Source organism: Pelodiscus sinensis, chromosome 32 (genome assembly GCF_052426305.1).
Source record: "Pelodiscus sinensis isolate ZL-2025 chromosome 32, ASM5242630v1, whole genome shotgun sequence".
Lineage (NCBI taxonomy): Eukaryota > Metazoa > Chordata > Testudines > Trionychidae > Pelodiscus > Pelodiscus sinensis.
Genome location: NC_143083.1, coordinates 14,393,574 through 14,413,453, shown reverse-complemented (window position 1 = coordinate 14,413,453; position 19,880 = coordinate 14,393,574). Strand labels below are relative to the sequence as shown.

Genomic DNA, 19,880 nt, shown 5'->3' with positions numbered 1-19,880 from the left:
GCCGAGCCCCGTGAGAAGGCCTGGCAGGCGGGGTCAGGCTGGGTGTGCATGCGGCTTACCTGGAGCACAGCTGGCAGGAGGGGGGATCTGGAACACAGCCAGGGGCTTGTGCTGTTAAAAAGCTTTCAGAGCCATGGGTGGGTGAGGGGTGGATTAAAATCAACTCAGCACTTTGCAGGCAGCCAGCAAAGAGGGACGGCAGAACCCTGGCCCGGCTGGCCACATCAGAGCCGGGCTGCAGCTTCCCGAGCGAGGGGCAGCGGGTGGCGCATCCCGAAAAGCATGCCTCTTGGGCTCTTCAGCCAGCGTTGTTGGGTCCAGCTGGCACTTGCAGGGCAGCTGCCAAGCCTGTGAGAGTTCTCTTTTGCAGACAGAGAGGAGCTACGAAGTTGGGGGTGGGGGGTTGTATGCACACCCGTCCCTCGGAGAGGGCTGTGAGTCCCCACACCTAGAAGCACATGGGGGACCCATCTGGAGACGGGTGTGGATGTCCCCCCCGCCTTGCCGAGGAGCTCGCTGTGTGTCCGCAGGGGTGGCCCGGATGTGGCCCATTAACGTCCGTGCTTGGGTGAATCTCACCTCCTCGCTCTCCCGGCTTTACATTTTAAATGAAACTTTATGGAGAATAATTTTCTCCGTCCCTTTTTAATTAAAAAATAAATAAGTTCCTTTTAAAACGGACATAAAAAAAATTCCATTTTCCATGTGGAGAGGGGAGTTTTGCTAAGATAATTATTGCAATTACTTCTTTTATCTCTCCGATGAGTATTATTTTTATTACGAGCTTTTATCTCCGTTTTCCCGGGGAAGGGGGAGCCGGGTGTAGCCGGCCACTCCGAACAGACAACACCGCGAGTCAGTGGAGTGGGTGAGTTCTATCCCCGCCCTCCAGGGACGCCCCGCCCAGGTACCAGCGCCTGACGGGCTGGGAGGGGGTGATGCGAAGGCTCCTAGAGTTAATAAGTCCCCACCCCCGGGGCTGTTGCACTAGAGCGAAAGAGCCGGGCGCCAGCTGGCTCCGGATAGGGTGAAACATGCAGGAGCAGGACCTGGCTTTGGCAGGCCCACGCACAGCAGGAAAATGGGCCATTTCCTGCCTGTCCCGATGCCAGCTCCCCTCCTGCAGCAGAAGCGAAGGGCACAGGAAGCACACGGGCATGGGAGCCAGTGGGCACAGCACAGAGAGGGCAAAAAGGCCTTCGCTTGGGGCTGAGCTGCATCACGGAATCCCCTGCTAAAAAGGCCCCAGCCTCCGTCCCAGGGTCCCAGCAGGGATGGCGTAATATCACTTGCCATATGGACCGGGCTAGCTAAGGAGTCCTCACAGTGGGGGCAGAGAGGGGGAGCCTGGGGGCAGATTTGGGGCAGGGCCGGATTGCTCCTCCTGTCTTGCCCCCAACACCCCTGTTCGTGCAGCCCAGACGGATGTCGGCTTTTTTTGTGACAGTGTCACACGGTTGACTCGTACTTAGCTTGTGGTCCCCGAGCTCCCTTTCTGCAGGGCTCCTTCCCAGACGGTCGCTTCCCATTCTCTGTGTGTGACACCGACTGGTCCTCCCTAAGCAGAGTGCTTTGCATTTGTCCTTACTCAACTGCACCCTGTTTCTCTCAGCCCAGTCCTCTAGTTTGTCCAGACCATTTGGAATGATGACTTTATCCTCCAGAGCACTGGCAACCCCTCCCAGCTTGGGATCATCTGCAAACTTGATAATTGTGCTCTCTGGGCCAATATCTAGATCACCGATGAAGATATTGAACAGCGGGGTCCCCAAATGGATCCCTGCAGAACCCCACTTGTTCTGCCCTTCCAACATCACTGCGAACCTTGGATTACTCTCTGAGAACAGTTGTACAGCTAGTCATGCACCCACCTTATAATAGCCCCCTCTAGGTTGTATGTCCCTAATTTATCTAAAAGAAGGTCATATGAGACTGTATCAAATGCTTTACTAAAGTTTAAGTTTCCCACATCTCCTGCTTCCCCCTTATCCACAAGGCTTGTTATCCTATCAAAACATCTTCAGTTAGTCCCATGGTATTCGTGCAACCCTGCTTGGAACAGTGTCTCCCCCCTCCCCCCCCACACACACAGAGTGCACTGTTAACTTGTGGAACTCCTTGCCAGAGGATGATGTGAAGGCCAAGGTGATAACAAGGTTAAAAAAAAAAACCCTAGATTAATTCATGGAGGACAGGTCCATCAATGCCTATTTGCCAGGATGGGCAGGGAGGATGGTGTTTGACCGGAGAGGGAGCACTGGATTCTCCGTTCTGTTCCTTCCCGCTGGGGCACTTGGCATTGGCCCCTGTCGCAGACAGGACACGGGGCTAGGTGGGCCTTTAGTCTGAGCCAGTGGGGGTGGCTGTTCTTATGTTTCTGGGGCCCCTCGGCTGCCAGCCTCCCAACCCGGCTTCCCTCCTGGCCATCAGCCCACTAGCGTGGCTCTGCTGCACTCCTGGCCGCCAGCAGCAACTGCCCCCAGCCACCAGTGCTCTGTGGTCTGCCTGTAGCTACTGGATCAGAGAGTCCTGGCCCAGTGAGGTTCCTCTGTCTTGACAAAACATTCCCAGAAAAGCAGCGCAATTGATCTCAGGAGCCGGGGGCTGGATCGCAAGGCTCAGTCTCTGGCCGGGTGTAAGGCCGACAATTCTCTTCCTGCTCGTGTAACCGTCACCAGGCAGATTTGAACCTGGGAAGCTTAGTGTAGGAGCCACTACAAGCTTGAGCAAGAAAGCCAGCTGGCTCGCAGCCTGGCGTTCCCTTGTTCTTATCACTTGCTGTAAGTGATCTAAGAGCCAATCCGTGGGACCGTGAACCGCACTAGGGCTATGTCTAGACTGGCATGATTTTCCACAAACGCTTTTAACGGAAAAGTTTGGCTTTTTCAGAAAAGTTTCAAAAGTTCGAGCGCCCAGACTGAATGGAGGCTCTCTCGCGTGTAAGCTGTGATTACTGCGGGCAGAATGACCCCCAGGGCAAGCTGCGCTTTTTCCTCGTCCCTCTTCTTCCCAAAGAACTCCCTTTTCCCCAGCCACACACGCCTGTTTGCAGAAAGAGCTCTTCGGAAAAAGGCTTCTTCCTCGTGGAATGAGGATTACCAATGCCGGGAAAAAACCAAACTGTTCTTTCGATTTTCTTGCAGAAGAACGCGATTGCAGTGTGGACGTTCCGCGAGTTTTGTCGGACATGTGGCCGTCTTTCCGACAAAACTCTGTAGTGGAGACTTACCCTGGTGTGTGGGTGACACATGCGGCCGGGACTGGAAAACCCAGGGGGGCGATTCCTCGTGGGGCACAGGGCCCTTCCTGGGAGAGTCGCCTCCTCCCACGGAGAAAGCGCCGCGGGGTTTTGCTGGCATGGACCAGGTGCAGAGAGGGCAGCCCCAGTACGGGCGAAAGGACGTCTGCTCCCTCCCCCCACGAACATCCTCACGATCAGTGTTTCAAGCTGCTTGAACATTTATTTGAGGTGACCCCGCGAGGGGGGGAACAGCAAGCCTTTCTCATCAGCCCAGCGTGGGGCTGGGGCTGTCAGAGCCGATCAGTCTCAGAGCGAGTTAAAAAACCCACCTTACCTTGTTAGAGTCTGGCCCCCCCCCACACACACTCCCTTCACCCATCACTCTGGCTTAGCCCCCTCCCTAGCCTCCTTAATCTCTGCCCCCCCACGCTTTTCACACGACCCCCCTTCTAATTGCAAAGTGTTCCCCTTCAGTAGCCACTCAGACAGACTTTGAGGGGCCCGTATCCTCTGCCTCTGTGGTTCCTGCACAGCGGGGGTTTCACACGCAAACCCCCCCCCCCCCCGCTGCCTCCCTTCCCTTCCTGCGGCTGGAAGCAGCCTGTAACAAGCATGAAATCTGACTTGGCAGACTGGGGGTTTTTTGCAGTTCGAACATGTATCCAAGGACAGTCCGGCAGAAATGCACCGCTCGGGGTCGGGCAACTTTTGACACCAGTTAAGTGTTGATCAAAGAGGCGGTTTAAGTGGCAGGGATCGCGCCAGTAATGCAATTGATGCCTTGAAACTTTTAAGCTCCTTAGAGGGAGCTGGGAGGGGCCGGAGGTCAAGCCGAGATGGCTGGATGTGCATTATCTCTCCCAGACTAGCTTGTCTCCCCTTTTAGAGCCTCGGATTCCAAGCCAGATGGGAGCTCAGTAGGAAACCCCATTATCTGGAGAGCCAAGTCGGTTAGAGGTGGGAAAACACTAGGGAGACTAGACGGCACTTCTGTCTGCTGCCTGCCACCGCTCCGGAGCTGCGGTCGTCACCGTGGTGGTGAGGACTCCCCGGCTAAAAATGATCACGTCAAACATTAAATTTAGCAAAAGATTTCGCTGCTGCATGTACAAAAAGCGTGTCAGGGACGCAGGGACTAACACACCAGCTCACACTCGTAGTCAGTCTGTCTTGGCCCTCTGTCCCGTCTCCAGTAACTTCAGAGCAGGGTGCATAATGGGGTACACCGCTCCTGTGAGCCTGGGGCTGGCCCATGTCCGAGCATGAGAGCCTGTGTCCCATTTATCATTTTCAGTCTATCCAATATAAGTGTGGAGGTTTTTATTATCTGTATAAATGTCAACTCCCCTTTGGAATCGTGTGAAGCCGCCATACTGTCAAGTGGCAGTGAGTTCCGCCGGCTGCGTCGACATTGGGAAGAACAGATAAAGTCTTACGCTTCGCCAGTTTGTAATTCATTGCCTTTTGAGAGTGAGTTCCTTTGCTGGGAGAAGGGAAACAGGAGAAAACCAGGCGTACTTCTCCCTTCGGCAAAAAGCCAGAGCAAATGCTTTTCGGGCACGCTCGCCCTCAGCAGTAGCTTTGCAAGTAGCAGTTTTAAAGGAAAGTTGCACCCTGCTCTCACCCGCGCAGGGACCCTCCGCTCATGAGCAGCGTCCCTGGAGAGTCTGCAGGCTGCCTGATATTTGCCCGCATTTCAGGTTGAAAGTGAAATCATCTGGGGGAGGGGAGACTCACCCTGCACTGCAGGGCATCAGACTGTTAGTGCCAGTGTGGTAGCGCGCGACAAGGGCGGCTGTTCCTATGTTGTGGTGGGGGCTGGCCGTAGCAGGTTCCAGCTGCAATCACGGCCTGTTTGTGTCAGGTGCTGCACAGACCCAGAATGAGAGTCCCAGTCCCCATGACCCCATGTCTGCTGGGTGCTCAGAGGCCCCGGGGGGTAACGAGTTTGGAAGGCCTCAGCCTGTTGGCACCGGCTGTGCGCATCACAAAAACCGCACAACGGGCTCCCTTTCCAAATCTTTCCAAATGCACAGCACACAACCCCCCCAAACAAAATCACATTTTCCGAGGGTCTGTCTCCCAGCGCGGGCGCTCCGTCCGGGGGATCCAGCCCCATGACATGGGAGCAGCCCCACATTTCTGTCCTGCTTGAATGTGGAGCCTTGAAATCCAATTGCTAATGACTGAACAGAAACAGGGTCCTCCAGAGAGTATGGAACCCCCCGCTCCCAGGCGCGAGACAAAGCTATAATGCCCACTCAGCCGTTGCCATAGAAGGAAAATCTGTGTGCTAAGCCCAAGCTGCTATTTATAGGAGAATTCAGGAGGGGTTACAAACAGATCAATGATTTTTCAGGCTAATGCCCTCTGCAAATATCTCCCCCGCACCCAGCTCTGGTGCGACGCCTGTAAGAAATCAGCTGATACCAGTTTGGGTTGGGGGGGCAGGTGGGGGATGCTGGCCCACATTGGTTTAAATATTGCAATGACATGTATGTCTAATAAAATTGCACCCGCCTGACCATCTCCTGCCTCCACCCACGCCTCTTCTAACACCGCCGTGTTTCTCTTTCTCCCTCCTTTGTGTTTCTTCCAGCTGCAACTCCTCCTAACATGGTGGACAGGCCCTGCTTGAAGCTGAAGGTGTATGTGCGACCCACAAGTAAGTAGCTCCCGGGCGTGGCCCGCGACCAAGTGAGGATGCTGGGTATGCGGGCGAGGAGAACTTGTTCTGCAGAGCTTAGACCACAGGGACTCGCCACATGGAGCCAGGCCCAGAACCAGCCACGGTTCCAGTCCTAGAGCCAAACGCAAATATTCGTGGGCTTCCCCATACGGTGCTAGGACAAGGGTGGGAATCAGGCAAACCGTCATGCCCATGGCCATGTGGAGCTCTGGGAGGTTGGGGATTTTACGAATTAAATTTCCCTTCAAGGACAACGGCTTCAGTGAAGGGGGAAAAGATTTGGCCAAGCCCCATGCGAGAGGCAGAGCTGAGCCAAACGCTTGGATCTCAACAGCCTTAAACTTTCAAAAGTTCGGACCCAGACCCAACCTGTGGGGCTCTGCCCCGCATCACCCCACAATCACCATTGGCTCCTCCAGTCTCCTCCAGTTTGGCCTGTGCTCGTTGCATAGGCAGGGGGCTGTCAAATGATCCAAGCCAGGACATAGGGAGACCCCCCTGCAGTGACATTGGGCAGCACATGTGGAGGTAGAGTGGTCTGTGTCCAGCACCCTGGATAAAAGAACCCCCTCTACAGTCACTGCGCCCGTCCATTCCCTGCCCTGAGAGACGGTGCAGGGTGCGTGTTGCTAGCTGTAGGGTTTTGCTCCCAGGGAGATGTTATACCAGCACAGAAACGCATTCAGGAAACACTTCCGAGGATCCCGAGAAGAGTCTCGTTAACCTCTGATGCATGGGGAGAATTCCAGATCCATGATGTGAGTCTGCACCGGCAAAGAAAATCGATGCACGGTACGTGAATTGCATAGCTGGAGCCGGCGCACCTTGCATCGATTTTCTGGGGTAGCCCCACAGCGGGAGGTTGACCGGAGAAACACTCCCATCGACTTCCCTTACTCCTCGCCGCAGGTGCCCTCAGCATTCGATTGAGCTGGTCTTTACTAGACTTGCTCAATCGCACCCCGGAGGATCGATTGCCAGAGTGTTGATCCTCCAGCCTGTGCTGATTTTCGTGCTGAGATCCTCCAGTGCTGATTTTGGTGGACTTACTCTGGATGACACAAGCGGAGGAGTTTGGGACCGTGTGCTGCGTCTCCCTAGGTGCAGAGGGTGCCTTGTTGTGCATTTGTTTGCTCTTCCTGCTTTAATTTGCAATGCACAAAAATAAAAACATCCTGTGGCTCTTCAAGCCATCCCCATCTCTCGAACTTGTGCCCACGGGTCATCCGGCTGCAGTGTTAAAACCCCCCTTTCCACCTGCTATTGTAATAGCCCTGAAAGCGCGCTGACGTCAGCCTTGTGCCAGGATCGTTGTGTGGGAAGAACACACCACACGGGCTCCCCTCCTAGCTGAAGGGCACCTGAATTCGCAACACACCAGCCTTGCCAAAGTCGGCGAGAGACTGCATGGTCCCTAGATTCATGCCAAGCATATAACCTGCAAGAGGGATGCTTGCCACTGAGTTTCAAATGAGGGGAAAAAAACCCAATAATCTCGGCACAGTGGCCGCTTTTCAGAACCGAATAACTCAGGCGTTTAAAAAAACCCCAAATGAATAATTTGCGCCTCCGGTTCTCATGTCATTAGTGTGCAGCAGCGGCTGGGAACGAAGGATCGGCTACACCGGTAAAAAGGACGCGGCTTCTTTTTGTCATCACAATGAAACTCCGAATAATGAAACCGCTTTAAAACACGGTCTAGGTCTTGGGCAACTTTTGCCGATCGAAAAAAAACGCTGCCACTCGGCCTCCCCAGCTGAGCTCGGGGACCGCGCCGGCGGAGGGGCTGTACCTAGAAAACCCCCATTGATGTCGGCGCGTTTGGGGTGAGACCCTAAATCAACCTGTTATTTATTGTTCAGCATCAGATGAGGGTCTGATATGCCAACTTGTGTCACGGGAGCTGGTCTATATTTTCAAAAGTCTTCATTAGCATCGGTCCGACAAGTACCCGGTCCTTTTTTTCCCACTGGTATAAATAACCTGGTTTCTGTTATTTCCACTCCACTGCATCATCCTGGGAAGGGGATTTTCCCCACGAAAGCTCCTAAGCCTCCGTACTTCAGTTAGTCTCTCAGGTGCCACGAGACTACTCGTTTTCGAATGCTTCTGTTTTCTGGACGTGCGACCCGAGACAGGGCGTGCTCCTGATTTTGCAGAGCTGCCAAGGTCTTGAACGCTCCCACATGCGCCCGTTGATCTCAAGCGTTGCGGGCGCTCGGCGTGGCACCCGTACTAGGCTGCTCAAAACCATCCGTGGCTGAGCGGGCGTGTGCAGGGCAACGGGGCATACTCCGCGCCTCACGGGCCCAGCCCCCCGTGGTACGCTGCTGGGAGTTATTTCCACTGCAGGCTCTCGGAGGCAGAACCTGTTACGATAGATCTGGGCAGCACCTTGCACTGGGATCTTGCACGGAGCCTCGAGGCGTGACACGTGTGTAGCCCACTGCCAAAGAGCAGCAGCCGAGGAAGAAGAGCAGAAGAAAAGACGCAGGAGAGGGAAGGAAATTGGACAGGCAGGAGCAAGAGAAAATCGCGCCAACGGCCAGGAGAAAGCTTGCTTTTCCTGGCTTCGTGTCTGTAAGATCCTTAATCCAGCAATAAACATAAGAGAGCAGAGGCCAGGGACCATGTTAACAGCGTTAGTCACAATTTAACTTATTCCCTTGAATGCCCTTTGCTTTGCTTGCTGCTTAGGGTTTTGGACGCTGGATTATTGGATTGTTATTAAGCAATTGCCCTTTGACTTCCCAAACCTGGGTCCATCTCCAGGTCTGGCCAGAGTGACAGAGTCTCCCAGGCTTCTTACAAGTTGGCAACAGTGGTCGGATCTAATCCGCCTCGCACAATGCCACCCGCATATTTGGTAACCTCGGCTGTCAGGGACAGGCTTAGGAGAGAATTGGGCTGAAATGCCTCCTAATCCCGTTTACAGAGCAAGAACCGTACCCCCTATCTCGGGGTCAGCGTGGGGAGTGCCCCGCGCCCTCTCCCATAGTGCACAGCCGCTGAGAACAAGAGCAGATAAGAGCCCGTCCCGGGATTCACCCCCCAAGAATTCTCCTCCCTACGACCTGTTCGCTTAGCTGCAGTTTATACTACAAGAAAACACGTGTGAAATACAGACAGACGCACAGAAAGGGACCCGTCACAGCGCGTGTGAGATACAGGCAGATGCATGGCCAGTGACGTGTCACAACGCGTGTGAGATACAGACAGACGCACGGCCAAGGACCCATCACAGCGCATGTGAAATACAGACAGATGCACAGCCAGCAAGGCGTCACAGTGCGTGTGAAATACAGACAGACGCATGGCCAGGGACGCGTCACAGCATGTGTGAAACACAGACAGACGCACGGCTAGGGATGCATTACGGTGGGTGTGAAATATAGGCAGACACATGGCCAGGAACGCGTCACAGCGTGTGTGAAATACAGGCAGAAGCATGGTCAGGGACGCGTCACGACGTGTGAAATATAGACAGATGCACGGCCAGGGATGCATCACAGTGGATGTGAAATACAGACAGACACATGGCCGGGGACGCGTCACAGCACGTGTGAAATACAGACAGACACACGGCTGGGGACGCGTCACAGCGCGTGTGAAATACAGACAGACACACGGCTGGGGACGCATCACAGCGCGTGTGAAATACAGACAGACGCACGGAGAGAGATAATGGGACTCAGAGAAATGTCAGGCTGGAAAGGGCCTCCAGAGGTCGTCTAGTTCTGCCTCTTGTGCTGAGACAGGACTGAATATCCTTAGCCCATCCCTAAGGAGCATCCGTCTAATGCGTTCTCATCTCCTCCGGTGATGGGGATTCCACAACCGCCCTAGTAACCTCTTCCAGTACTTCCTCTTCCGTGCAGTTAGCGAGTTTCCCCTAATGTCTGATTGTAATCTCCCTTGTTGCACATGATTCTGGGCATGGTGAAGATGCCTGTTGACTGATGACCATCCACCCTCCGCCTCCCCCCCTCCAGACTTACCATGCCCAGTTCTCTCAGCCTGCCCTCCTCGGATAGGTCTTCTCACCTGCCCGTCATTTTTGTCGCTCTCCTCTGGACTCTGCAGTTCACTCACCTCTCACCTGCAGCACGGCACAGAGCTGGCTACCCCGCTCCAGCTGCAGCCTGGCCAGTGGGGGATGACCGCCGGGTGTCTTGGGAAGTTGCAAGCTGCCCGGGGCCTGGCTTTTTTTCCTCTCTCCAAACTGACAGTCCAAAACCCAAGACCCCGTTGGACAGCTCCGGGTCCCAGCCAGCTTGGGAACCCCACCGTCGGCCTCCAACCCCGCGGGATGCCCTGCAGGCAGGCAGATAGTCCCGGAGGGCTGTCGGCCAGGTGGGAACGAAGCAGAACAAAACCACCCTGCCCTCTGCCCCTCGAGAACATCGACCCACAAAGCCAGAAGCAGCGACTAAGGTTGCCAACTGTCAGTACATTTATGGACAGTCTCTAAAAAATTAGCCGAAATTGGCCATGTCCGTGAAGTCCGTAAAAAAATTTAGGTGTCCGTAAACTTCGTAAAAGTGCAATAAAATTTCAAAACGTGGCAATTATTCTATAGCAATTCAATTTCTTCTGTGCTGCTTCAGACATTTCACTGCGGAGCAGTGGAAATTGGGCGGTTTAGTTGGTTATTTAGCTCAGTGGTTGAGGTGACGTTGTGTGAATCACGTGATCCAGGACCATGACTCACGAAATGAAAGTGAGTTAAATAGCACAGTGGTGTAGGAATGACACTGGTTACTCTTCACTTTTGGCCAGTTATGTTGTCTTGCTATCGTATAAAAAGGATCTCCGGGAAAAAATGTGTCTGTCCGTAAATATTTCCCATTTTGTCCGTAAATGAAATTTCTGAGGGTTGGCAACTCTGGCAGTTTTATACCTGCCCAGCAGGTATTTTCATTTCCCAACATCCCCTCTGCAGGCTGTTCTGACTTTCCCACTTTCACTGGTTGCAGGCAGCCTCCGAACTCAGGGCGTGAGCCAGCCGGGCCGGGCGCTGGTTAGCCAGTGACCCGGGTAAGCGTGCCACTAAGGCAATGGTGAAACCATTACATCCCTCGACTCCTTCTGCAAGGGCTTGTGTTTGTCTTGGCACTAGGGGTTCCTCTGACACCCGGCGGGGCTGCCCGAGGAGGAGTGCGTGGCTGCTTCGCTAGCACCCGTCTTCAGACGGCACCGTGGCCTCTAGTCGAAACCCTGACGAGGAGATTGGCAAAGGGCTGGGACTTTTCAGCTTGGAGCAGCGACAACGCGGGGGGGTAGGGCAGAGGTTTGGATGACCGTGACTGGGGTGGAGACGGTGATCAGGCCGTGTGATTTACTCCTTCCTGTAACGGAAGGGCCAGGTGCCATGCAACGAAATTAACAGGCAGCGGGTTGAACTGAGCCCTCCTCACGCTGCACCGTAAACCCGCACAGCGCTTTGCCAGGGGCATTGTGAAGCCAGAGGCGCGACGGGGTCCAGAACGGAGTTAGAACCGCTCCCCGCGGATAGCCCCTCCCGGGGCTGCCGGCCAGGAGACGGCTTGGACGTCCCTACGCTTTCGACAGCCAGAGACTGGACTGCACAACGGGAGGAGCCATGCGCTAATTGCCTCGTTCTGTTAATTGCTTCCTGTAGCCTGATCTAAGATTATGTTAAATTCTAATTACCCGCTGTAGGGTTAACAGGTTCTCTGTCCCAGGATCAGGCCCAGTATTCAATTATACTGTGATTGGGAACCCTGATGTGCACGTTACAACACTCACAAGATAGACACTCTTGTGTATTTCCAATATTGACAGTGTATTAATAAAGCTGGCACAGTCACAAACCCCTCAATTTCGTAAGACAGAGAATGGCCATTCATATTTCCTGACCATCTACTGACATCGCTCCTTCTAGCACAATCTTAGGTGTTAGCCCATCATCTTTCTCGTTACTTTCACCTTCTCCATCATCCCCAGGGACCATCCTTCTGGCCCTTCCAAGGACGATATCTTCTCCTCCCCATCCACCCTTGGCTGACGTCCCACTTTTATACCCAGGGGGGTTAATGGCAAAGTCCGCCCCCAAGGAGTTGAGTGCTGCTGTGTTAGTATTAGTGGCCTTCACACCCTTGGGCAGACGTAAGACCTAGTGTGTTACACCTGAACCCAGACATCAGTCAAGCTAACACAAAGGACCTACAGGAATGCTGAGGGCAGCTTGGAGAAGATTTTTTGCATTACAGCTTTTCACTATCACCAAATTAATCGAAATGAACGCAAACCTATTGTGATCATGATAGGAAAGCAACTTGATAGGCTACAATGTGGGATTCGTGGGCGGCGGTTCCTTGGGTGCTGCAGGGGTGGAGCTCGGCACCTCCTGCCTGCTGCCACCAGCTGTTTGGGAGCATTCTAGAGGCTGGGCGGAGGGAGGGGCAGAACTGAGCAGGGAGTGGGCGGAGCAAGGGTGGGAAGAGGCGGGGCTTAGGCGGCATGGTGGGCGTGGCCTGAGGCAGAAGTCAGGTTTCACCTCCGAGGTGCTGCAGAACCTGCTTGCTGGGGAATTAAGCCACAAGGAAGGCCCCAAACACGTGGTCCAAGGCGTGGAAGGAGCCGTCAGTGTGCAGTGACACCGCCCAGGTGCACAGGAGAGCCGGTCCCAACCAGAGTGATCACCTTGTCGTCAGACAAGGCCCCTGGGATGTGGCATCTTTATAAAAGGCCAAGTGACTCACCCGCTTATGCGTTCCCTAGATCAGAGCCGGCGCTGGTTCCTGGACTGGCGCTTGCCAGCAACACATTTGCAGCTCCCTTGGTTTTCTGGTTCCGGGGGTCACGTTTTACCCCTTTATTCGTGCTCAATCGATCCCCCTTGGCCAGACAGAGCGAGAGGTTATGGCTGGCCTGACCCCGGACCCTGGGCCTTCCCTGACTCGGTTCCTGTGTGGTAAGAGGCCAGTGTGGTAAATTACTCCTCGAAACTCTGCCTCCAGGGGTCCTATGATGGCATACGCATTTTGGCTCTTCATTCCCCAAATGAAGCGAAGCAGCAATCCCAGTCCCCCTCTCTAGCTTCGGGTCCCGCTGTTTGGTTTGAAATAAAGGACCAAAATTCCCCGGCGGGGAGGAGAAAGTCTGAAGACGCGCCCCGTGAAGTTTCAAACACCGGAGGGCGAATTTTAAAAAGAGCCCAACCCACGTTTGGCTTTTTTAAGTCGTTTAAGCCACTCTTGGCACGTCCGAAGGCCTCACGCTCCATGTTCGACTGCGAGAGGCTGGCCGCGTTCTTGCTCTTTAGCCTAATCACGTCCCCCGACTGTGGGGGTGTTTCTGCTCCCTTTGTTTGTGTCTCTGTGGCTACAATAAATCATGTAAAACAAAGACCAACAATAGCTTACCCAAGGAAGCCAGGGGAAAGCGGCAGGTGAATGTGGAAGAACCCACTGAAATAAAATCCAAAAGGAAAAACGATCAAGGTTTAAGCAGTTCAGTGAAGAACATCAGAACGGCCAGACTGGGTGAGGCTAAAGATCCATGTAGCCAAGGGTCCTGTCTGCCAAGAGTGGCCAATGCCAGTTAGTTTAGTTTCCCACAATGGAGATGACCCAGAACACCGTGGCTACGTCTACACTGGCATGATTTTCCGAGGATGCTTTTCCATCATTTTCGCAATCGGGGCTTTTTTGCGGAAAACACGACTGTGCTGTCGACACTGGCCCTTTTGCGCAAAAGTCTTTCGGAAAAAGACTTTTGCCCGCACGGGAGCAGCGTAGTATTTCCGGAAAAGCACTGACGCTCTTACATGAGATGGTCAGTGTTCTTGCGGAAATTCAAGCGGCCAGTGTAGACAGCTGGCAAGTTTTTCCGCAAAAGCAGATGATTTTGCGGAAAAGCTTTCCAGTCTAGACACAGCCCATGCGTCTCTAGGAGATGACAGAATCGGTTGGGAAAGAAGTTTGATGCACCCAAGAAGAAAGGGTTAGAAACTGGAGGTTTGCTCTGCACACAGCGAGTGACTGACCTGCCAAGAAGGAGGTCACGTCTCTGATTATGCACATTAATGACACTAAACATTTCTCCACCTTTCCTGCAATGTGCCTGCTACAGAGGCAGCAGCGTGGAGTTGCAGAGGGCTCCTCGGGGGTGGAGCCAGAGTGCGCTGGCTGCCGACCCCACCTCCGGGGACTCTGGACTAGTTGACTAACCGATAAGAATTCTCGAGGTTAATCGACTCTTCCATTAACCGCTATTGAACATCCCTAATTTAAACACCCTCGGGAAGCACCATTCTCACCATGCTGGCTGGGAGAAAAGTGTACATGTGGCTCCCCGCCACGCCCCCGCGAAGGCAAATAAACCCCAGAGCGCACGTGGGAAAAGAAGCCAATAGTTGCTACTTTAACGTCCCATGACTTTTAAGTCAATTGTGATTTTTTGGGGGGAGGGAGGGGGTCTGACTCGCGATTTCCAACCCCCTGGGGCTGACAGTTCTGATCCTGGGAGAGACCCAACCAATTCTCCGCGGTGCTAAGCTCGGGGGGTGTTCTGACGTGTCTCTCTTTTCCTCCCCCTTCCCAGATGACTCCCTGTACGAATCTCCGGAGCCTATTTTCACCAGCAACAACTCGTGTTGCAGCCTCCGGGTCCCACACGTCGTCCTGGTGGTGGTGCCCGTGTTTTGGACCATTCTCAGCTCCTAGCCCCGAGAGGAGAAAGCAAAGGAAGAGGTGAGCGGAGCCGGGCGAGGGGGAGAGACAGACGCCCGCTGGAGAAGAGACGCGCTCTGCCTGCCTTGGGGGGAACGGACCCTCTTGGGCCAGCCTTTTGCTTTGTTTTTAAAACAATTGTCTCTTTCGCAAGAACCTTTGAACTGCATCAGCTGGGCGGGGCGGCGAGGTTGGGCAAGGGATGCAAAGAAGGATTTTTTTTCCTCTAGCCCAGCCTCTAGCTCGGAGAATTGCTGGTCATGGCACGGAGTCACTTGGAAGAAGGCTGCAACGTTTCCGACGAGGTACAAAATAACACCCCCGCCGTGCACCCCAGCAGTCTGGTTTTGGGGAGGGGGTATCGACAAAACGACGGTGGATAAGAGCAGCGTGGGCTCCGCGCTGGATTCTTGCTGCCGGGACGGCCACTTTTCCTGGTGCCGGGGCTCAGCTCGCTTTGATCCTCCTTGTAGGATTTTGCTTTTTAAATTTCTAGACCAAATATTAGAGGCTCCCCTCCCCCGCCCTCACCCTTTTTTTGGTTGTTTTTGGTTTCGTGCTTTTCTTGCACTTCTGGAGACTCAGCTGCAAAACGAGACACCCTCCCCCGTCAGAAATCTCCTTGAGCAGCATTCCCGGACGACCCGTCAAGGCATTGCAGGATCACTATGGGGCTTGGGTTTTCCTTCCGGGGCTCCCTCCCCGTCCCCAAACTGGGGATTCGGTGGCTGGCAAACGACCGAAGTGCCCGGACTCTGGGACATGCTGGGTCCGGGACAAGAACTGCAGCGCTCTCGGCTGGTTTGCTTTGGAGTCTGAACTAGCCCAGCTGTTGGCCGTTGCTGGCTTGTAGTTTGCAGGCAGGGGGGCCAGATGCAAACATGCCTGTCCCTGCCCCCAGGCTCTGGGGCGGAGCGCTGGCCTGGGACAGTGGCCAGATCCTTGCGGGACGACGGTACCATTTTCGTGGCTTGGTGGGTTGTTTCTTCGGTGGGCGTGGGAGGGGGGTTGTTGGTTTTGTGGGGGAGGGATGGGCAGGGCTGCCAGTAAGCCAGCAAAGGTAATTGAGCAACTGACATCAGTGGAGAAGCAAAGGGCAACGCTGGCGGGGAGGGGGGGGAGGGAGATGTGGGGAGGGGCCTTCGCCACTGAGAGCAGGATCAAAACTCTGGTTTGGGGAAGGGGCCGCTGGGGTGGGGCAATGGCAGGAATGTGAGCGTAGAATCCCAGGATCCCAGGGAGGGCAGAGACCTCGGGAGCCATCGAGTCCAGCCCCCTGCCCAAGGCAGGACCAGCCCAACTCAACCCTCCCAGCCAGGGACGTAAACACCTCTAGGGACGGAGACTCCACCCCTCCCTCGGGAACCCAGCCCAGCGCTTCCCCGCCCGCCCAGGGGAATCATTTTTCCTAATCTCCAACCTAGACCTCCCCCCCGCGACTCAGACCCATTGCTCCTCCTGCCAGCTGCCACCACTGAGACCAGCCTCTCTCCAGCCTCCTTGGAACCCCCTTCAGGGAGTTGCAGGCTGCTACCAAACCCCCCCTCACTCTGCTCTTCTGCAGACTGAACAAGCCCCGATCCCTCAGCCGCCCCTCGTAGGTCATGTGCTCCAGCCCCCGAATCATTTGTGTTGCTCCTCTGACTTAACGTCGGTTTATGCCAGGCGAGGATTTTTACTGGGGGCCCTTCCTCCTCGCATCTAGCGTGGCTCCTGACGGGTTTTTAATCCGTTCCCAGCACTGAGGGCAGCTTTCCCCTCCCCCCTCCCTGCTTCCCCCAAACCACGTGGCAAATGCAGGGCCCCGTCTTACATAACCCCCCCGATCCCAACACGGATCCACGCCACCGGCGCTGCCCTTCGAATTCCCCCTCCGGTGGCCGCGGCGAGAGCAGCCCCATCGGTCTTGTTCTCAGCGCTGCTCCGCCGCCAGATTGCTAATCAGGCTGAGCCGGCAGGAGAGAAGAAGGGCAGAGCAGAGGGGGCAGATCTCTGGAGTTTTCCCCGGGCGCCCTTCCTTCTCTTTACGAGTCTCGGTCGATCCTGCACGTCCTGATGGCTTGTCCCTCGGTCGCACGGTGCCTGGCTTGGAATAGCCACTGGCTTGGCTTCCGTTCCTTCCTCCTGCCTCCGCCGACCGGCGCCTCGCTGGTGACTCAGCAGAGCCCGTTCTGCAAAATTTAACACTCCCCCCCCCCATCCAAACCCGGCTTCCAGCCCCTCCCATCCTTACTGGAAGGCCCCCGGCTTCCCGCCTCTCCAAGCCGCACGCCCGGATCTTCAGCGGTTCAAGGCCCTGGACTTAGAGCATCTGTCTGTGGCCGGGGGCTCCAGCCCCATGGGGGATGCCTGCCGGGCGTGGGTCTCAGCAAGCCTCCCTCCCCACTGGACAGAAGCCTGTAGCCTCCCGTGCCACCCCCACACCGGTCTGGGCGGGGCTCTGCCAGCCACACTTTGGCCAGCCTGGCCTGGCGTTTGGGCCCTGACCCCTCTCTAAATAAAACTCCCCCTTCTCCTGGGCTCCAGGAGGCTTTGGGGGCCCCAGGAAGTTCCATTCCCGAGAGTGAGAACTCAGAAGGGGGAGAAGCAAAGGGCCAGGGTAGAGGCGGTGGTGTCGGCCGGGGCAGGGGACTGGCTGCTTTTTCCTAGCACAGGCCTGTGCCCATCAGAGGGGCGGCCAGCGCGGACGTGTCTCTCCGTGGGGTGCAGCGGAGGAGAGGGGAGAGTCTTTGTCTGGGGAAATAGGGGGGGACATTTGCATCACGTTCTGAAGCAGGAGCCCCATCGGCGGGCGTCCCCATGAGCCTCGGTGACCCAGCTGGCCCCGTGCGAGCTCCCGGCGTCTCCTCCGCGCCCGGCAGTAGCGCACAGATGTCAAACCCGCATCCGGATGATCGTACAAAAAAGAGAGCGAGAAGCGAGCTTTCTCCGGGCGTCGTCTTCACCCCGCCCGTGGCTACGCCAGGGTCCCCGCCGGCGCGGCCCTGGGACTTCTGTAAATACAGCCAGCAGGCGTTAGACTGTGGCCGTTTGGGTTTTTTAAATGTCTCGTGAGAATGAAGTTTACGGAAGGTTTTCTGTTCATTTTCGTGGGGTTTTATTTTTTAGACTAGGAAGCTAAAACCTCGCAATCAGCTCATCTTGACTCTCAGTAATTCCAGCTCTGCTTTTCCACACACACTCCCACATCCCCGTCCCCCCCCCATGGTACCTAGAGCAGGGAATGGCTGTGCAAGGCAGACGAAAGCACCACGCACCCCTCCCCGCGGTCCGGAGGGGGCCAGGCGTTGCTTCCTTGGCCCGGTCGAGTAGCCAGCGGGGTGCCGGGGAGGCGAGGCAGGGCTGGCGCTCGGGAGATGTGAATCCGGTGGGACCTTTGGTCCGCCGTTCGGACCGGATTCAGCGAGGGACGTAAGGACGTCAGTGGCCCCGCGGGTCCATGGAACTGCTCCTGTGCTCGTGTTTAAATCGGGGGCTGACTCAGCAGGAATTTTCAAAGGAGCGTGAAGGGTTTTTTTTTTTTTCAAGTGCCCAACTCCCATGGACAATGCCTCCTTTAAAAATTCTAGCCCGCTCGCCCGGCTGTACCAATGCTTCCTTTGATGGGTGGGGTTCCATCCTGGGCAGCCGGGCTCAGCTTGCAGGTCTACGGGCGTGGAGGAGGAGGAGAGCCAGACCACAAGCCCTTGTATCACATGCCAGGAAAGAGGCAGGACCTGCCCACGGAAGTGGGCAAGGACAGGGCCGATAGGACAGAAATACCCTAAGAAGAGCCAGGCCCGGTGCACTCACACCAACACACCCCGATCCTGGATGGGACCAGCACTTCCCGCTAGCTAGGATGGTACAAAAACATCCCCCACTGATCCCTCCGGAAAGCTACGGTCAGCAGCTCGGATCAGGAGATGAGTGATAAGTAGCCACATCAGGGGGCAGTAACTACGTTCTTTGTATGGGGGCTAGAAAGCTAGAGCTCAGCGGGAGTAGCTTTGTCTGGCTTGCGGACGACTGTTCCTGGAGCTTTGTCTGGCTTGCGGAGGACTGTTCCTGGAGCTGATCCGTTGTTATGGCATGCTTGTACGCTATGGTCTGCAGGATCCTACACGTTGAACCTCTCTTCTCCGGCACCCTCAGGACCGGACGGGTGTCGAAGCAGAGAATTTGCCAAACCACCATCGGTCAATGCTGTCTATCCACCATTCCACTGCTTTTTGGGCTCTTAGAAGACACGTAGAGGTTAAATCAGAGCTAAACACCATCACAGAACCCGGAGAGCCAGGACTGGGGGCTGTAAACAAACTTTATGGGACTGCAGGAAATTTAGCCACCCCTACGATAAGCAGACACCAGCCTAACTAAAATCATGCCGGACTATGGATGTTGCCGGACCAGAGAATGCCGGATTAGAGAGGTTCCACCTGTAGCATCATGCTTTGTCAACATCAAACCTGGCCGGGCGTCTTCAGCCCTTAGCAGATCTTGTGACCATTGAGTGGTTTTCTCACGGTCTTCTGTGCCAGCTCTCTGCGCAGGGCTGGGGTGGTGCACACACACAGCCAAGCATCTATCGACCACTGTAGGATTTACCGTCTTCAGGAGAGTTACTGTGAATGTCTGGCGTCTAGCACAATAAGACCCTCATGTGGGTTGGCTGCCGTAACATAAATCATCTTCAGTCCACGGGCAGTCGACCAGTGGTGAAATCCGGCACTTAGTCTGTAATTTCTATCTTACAGCGACCGTGAGAGAATAAAGCAAAAGCAAACAAGGAAGCAGCATTTCAGCGAAACTCTTAATTTAAGAAATAGGGCCGGGGGAGGGGGGGTGATTTGTGTTGGGGGGGAGGGTTGGTTTTTCATTCGGGGAAGAACTCATCTTACGGGAACTGTTTTTTGCTTGTTGGTCTCAGCTCAGCCTAGCTTGGATCTTAGACATGCAGCTTTCGTTCTAGACGTCGTGCTGATGGTAACCTGATCCCAACTTAATTTGGATTCTGTATTTTTTATAATAAAATTAAAATAAAACATCGTGTGAGTCCCATTGCTTCTGAGAACTCCTGCCTTTTCCTCCGCACCCTCTCCAGTGGTTTGCCTGGCTTGTATTATTGTATTTTTGATCTCTGGTGAGTGTTTTCTTCCCCTCCTGGAAAATACCAAGGTTTGGCAGGGAATAGCTTCCAAAAATGAGAGTAGGAATCAGAAGTCCTGGGTTTTCTTCCGAGCACCAGGAAGGCATGTGCTGTAGAGGCTGAAAT

General features: G+C 54.9%; 1 protein-coding gene across 1 annotated transcript in view; it reads left to right on the top strand.

The window, feature by feature from the left end:
* EFNA2 (ephrin A2) overlaps window positions 1-19,654 on the top strand; it is a 132,672-nt gene extending 113,018 nt beyond the window's left edge. Inside the window, exons 3-4 of the mRNA XM_006124980.4 lie at window positions 5,841-5,906; window positions 14,499-19,654. Coding sequence (XP_006125042.2) covers window positions 5,841-5,906; window positions 14,499-14,620 — 188 coding nt within the window. The 3' untranslated portion in view covers window positions 14,621-19,654. The remainder of the gene's footprint in view (window positions 1-5,840; window positions 5,907-14,498) is intronic.
* Window positions 19,655-19,880: the final 226 nt, after the last annotated feature.